Raw genomic sequence first — 4,113 nt, 5'->3', positions numbered from 1 at the left:
TCTTCCATATCTCCTCCATTTAAAATATTCCGTATCAGAGAAGTTAGTCTTCTGGGGATGATTTACGGAAGATTTTTTGTACACGCTCAACTATTTCCAGACCTTTTCCGGTTATGCACCCCCTCCATATCACCCTGATATATAAATCTAGAATACTCCTGCAAAATGCAGAAGACAGTTGCTTTAAGTGTTTATGGCTTTCTTTAAAATGAATCACTATTAAGCCACTGTTTAAATCTGAGTGCTTATAAAGAAGGGATTGCATTACTTTATTGCAGAGTTTCTTAAATTATGTGTCCAGACCCAATAATATTTAGTATTTCTTCTGCAATAGATAATACAAAGAAGATACAGGTAGGTCATTCATTCTTCGTGTAATTCAAAAAAGGTTGAAATCCTGCTTTATTGAGTATACAGTCTTCTTCATCTTCTCCTTTTAAAATGTTCAGTGTCAGTCATCTGGGGGTGATTTTCTGGAGACCAGAATGGGGGGGAGGTGGGGGGAACAAAATTTTTCTGTCTTGCTAGTTGCGCAACTAATCGTGTCACAGCCCTTAAGTGTATAGGACTTTTTCTTCAAAATGAATCAGTACCAAAAGTTATTATAGTCAAAATCTGGGCTTATAAAGCAGGGATTGCATCACTTTATTGCAGAGTTTTTGGGTTGAGACCCAATGTTGGATCCAATATTGGGTTCTGGGTCTGAGACATACATGTTGAGACACTTTTGGATGTGCCCAGCTACATCCAAACCATTTCCTGTTATGCAACTTCCCCTCCATCCTGCCATAAATCTAGACTACTGCTGAAAAATGCAGAAAAATCAACATCTTTGCTGCTTTAAGTGTTTGCTGCTTAAAGCGTTAGTCTTCTGGGGGTGGTTTTCTGGAGATTTTGGCTATGCCAAGGTATGTCCAGACCAAGGAATGAGAATTTTTCTGTTTTACTAGTTGCATTTCTCCTCCTCTATTTAAAATGTTCTGTGTCATTGACATATATCTTCTGGGGGTAATGTTTGGAAGACTTTTGGACATGCCCAGCTACTCTATGTCCAAACCACTTCCTAGACCCCCCACCCCATCCCTAGAATACTTCTGAAAAATGCTGAAGCATAAACATCTTTACTGCTTTTTCTTCAAAATTAGTCAGTACCAAAAGTCATAATCCAAACTTGGGCTTATAAAGCAGGGGTTGCATCACTTCATTGCAGAGTTTCTTAAATTTGGGTTGATATCCAATATTGCTCCCCATGATATTTAAAATCATGTTTGCAGTATGGGTTAAAATGCTGGTTGCACTGTTTTCTTTGATTTGCTGCTTACAACTGTTCTCTCCTCTCGGAGACATCAGTCATCTGGGGGTGGTTTTGTTGGACATGTCCAGCCCCATTATGGGCCCCCCTCCTCCACCCCGATTATGGGCCCCCCTCCTCCACCCCCATTATGGGCCCCCCCTCCATCCCACCCTGCTATATACATTTAGAATGCAGGGGAATCACATCTTTAAAATTAATTGCTACAGGTTATCACTGACTGCAGGGCCAGAAGGTTGCAGTAAGTAATTTAAAGCCATCTAGTAGCTTAAAGGGATTTGTTCTTTTGGAAATATTATCATTTGTCTATTCTCATTATCTTATTAGTTTTGCCACTGGTACACATTTGATATGCTAAAGAACTTGGTCCTTTACATAATGAGCTGGTTAGTGATGCTGGTTTCTTAGCTAGTTGACCAATTACTTGTAAAGGCCCAGAATCTACATTGAGCAATTTCTTTGGGCCAAATGCTTCCTTTTTAGTCCTTGCTGGGTCCTTCCTTGTAATGGTCTTTTCATGTGCACACAGTTTTGGTAGCTGATACTGGTTAATTACCTTTCTCTTCTCCAGCCCCTGTTTAACAGTAGGAAGTACAGTGACCTCAACCTTCTTGGAAGGTGAAGTTTCTCTCCCTCCTTTTATTTCTTTCCAGGTTGCTGTCGTTTTTGCTCTGTTTAATAAGCAAGGGTTCCTTTCACCCTTAGCAATACTACCACTGGATGTTTGGTTCTTTTCATTGGTCATGAATGGTGAGGTCTGGAGTGTTTTTTTGATTGCAGTCCCTTTAACTAACAGCTGCTTACTGTCATGTTGAGGGATTTTTATTGCAGGTTGTTTATAAATTAGCTCAAATGCTCCCACATATGCATCAGCATCCTGTTTCCGGTCTAGGATAAGGCGTAGTATGTCCTCTTGGACCCTAATGCAAAGCTTGCTATTCACTGATGTAGACAGTGACATAGCAGGACAGGCATTAATCTCAATCAACCAGGGTTGGAAGTTCTCTCCAAACATGAAGTCTGCACCATAGAACTGAAAACAGTTTTTTCTTCCTACCACCTTGTCCTGCGAACATTGCAGGGTGTGAATTATTGCTGCTTTCATCCCTGGCTCAATTATTTCTTTCCATGCATTGGTTGCTCCAATCATCTGGAGGTAATCTTGAAACTGATTCTTGAACCACATGTTTTCTTCTGGGAGCTGTGGATGGCGGCTCTGGGAAATTTTACAGTACTTTTGTATGGAATGATTGCACAGGTGTATAGAAGAGTGTAGGTTCTTCAAGGAGAACGGTTGCGATGAAAAACGCAGGTAACACTCCTTGTAGTACCAGATAGTTAGTGGATTCCAGTTGGTTACCACAAACCATTGGCGTACATCAAATTTGGTGCCATAAATTAGTAGTGGCCTCTCAATATATTTTTGCACCACCAACTTGCCATCACTTATTAACAGTGGATCACAGTCCACAAACTTAAGGGCTTCTTCTAGGTGATCAATACAGGTTATGCCCCTTCCTCTGCTGCTAGCTCCTGGTTTTACAATCCATATATTTCTTTCTCCTTCAATGTCCAGCTGTGGGTTCACTGCCTTCAGTTTTTGTAAAATATCTTGGCACTGGCTTACATAATTTTCTGCCTCATTTATGATTACATCTTCATGGATCACCTGATAATATCCATGCAGGAATTCTTTCCATTGATCTTCTGTAATAGTATTAGTAGAACCCAGTTTCCAGTCAATATCTTTATGCTCCAAAGTGTTCAAGTATTGCTTGCAAGCCTTGAGAGCTGTTTTGATAACTTGAACTGGGACACTTGTTATAAGGGGTTTGGCTTTCTTGTAATATTTTAACAGAAGTGCAGCAGTGATTTCTTTTTTCACGTCTCTTCTGTTAGGCATATTTTTTCCTTCACGTGAAACAAGTTTTAGAATGCTACAGGCAGCAGTGAGCCGGAAATCCTCAATAAATGCTTGTTTTTCCTCTTTGACTCCCAGTCTGTAGCAACGTGGGGAAAAGGAATTTGGATCAGCATCCGCAAACCAATGTAGGTTTCTTAAATTGAGGCACAGGCCCACCTTAGTTGTGAACACAGATTTTGGAAAATGGTTTATTATAATCTGATCATTTTTCAACACATGTCTGTTCAAGGAATCATGTGTTGATGCCCAAACAAAATTGGGATCTTGATCATGTAAAAGCCTTGACATGAGATCACAGATACCTTCTGTATCATCATCATGTTGTCGTCGGACCTTGTGAATGTTTTTCTCCACCCATCCTCTGCTCTTCAGGCCACTCCGTATGTAAGGATAATAACCTTGGATAGCAAATACTTTTTTTTCCTTAATTGCTTTCTCTACCAATAATTTAGCCTGTTTCAGGGAATCCGGATTGATTTCCTTTCTATAGGTGTTTATTGGTTTATGTCCTTTTGTAGGAGAAACATCATGTTTGTCCTTAGCTGTAGGTTGTTTTTTAATTTTGGTGTCTAAAGCACATTCTTTTTGTTGTTGTGTTTTAACAGTCTTCCTGGGAATAGTTCTCTCCATCTAGCTAGCAAAAGTGTTCAATGATCTTGTTTGTACACTAAAAACTAGCTAGATTAAACTCGAGTGTAGACTAAAGCTCAACTGGATGAAACTCACAGTGTGTCTCTAGTCCTTTCTCAAGGTATACTAACTAATACCCAAGTGAGCTTTATCAAGCCTTTAGTTCTGGTCATTGTGATGTCATCACGTTTCCATGGCGATTATCTCTTACCATTGTGATGTCATCACGTTTCCATGGCGATTATCT

At 39.8% G+C, this 4,113-nt stretch overlaps 1 protein-coding gene across 1 annotated transcript; it reads right to left on the bottom strand.

Annotated features, from left to right (window-relative positions):
* Nucleotides 1–1,510: 1,510 nt before the first annotated feature.
* On the bottom strand, nucleotides 1,511–3,910 carry LOC100493511 (tubulin monoglycylase TTLL3). Its single transcript, XM_002940292.2, has one exon. It carries the CDS (start codon nucleotides 3,864–3,866, stop codon nucleotides 1,611–1,613), a length of 2,256 nt encoding a protein of 751 aa, XP_002940338.2. The 5' UTR covers nucleotides 3,867–3,910; the 3' UTR covers nucleotides 1,511–1,610.
* Nucleotides 3,911–4,113: the final 203 nt, after the last annotated feature.

This window comes from Xenopus tropicalis, chromosome 1 (genome assembly GCF_000004195.4).
Source record: "Xenopus tropicalis strain Nigerian chromosome 1, UCB_Xtro_10.0, whole genome shotgun sequence".
Taxonomy (NCBI): Eukaryota; Metazoa; Chordata; class Amphibia; order Anura; family Pipidae; genus Xenopus; species Xenopus tropicalis.
Note: the sequence above shows the minus strand (reverse complement) of the source record. Positions and strands in the feature narration are given on the sequence as shown.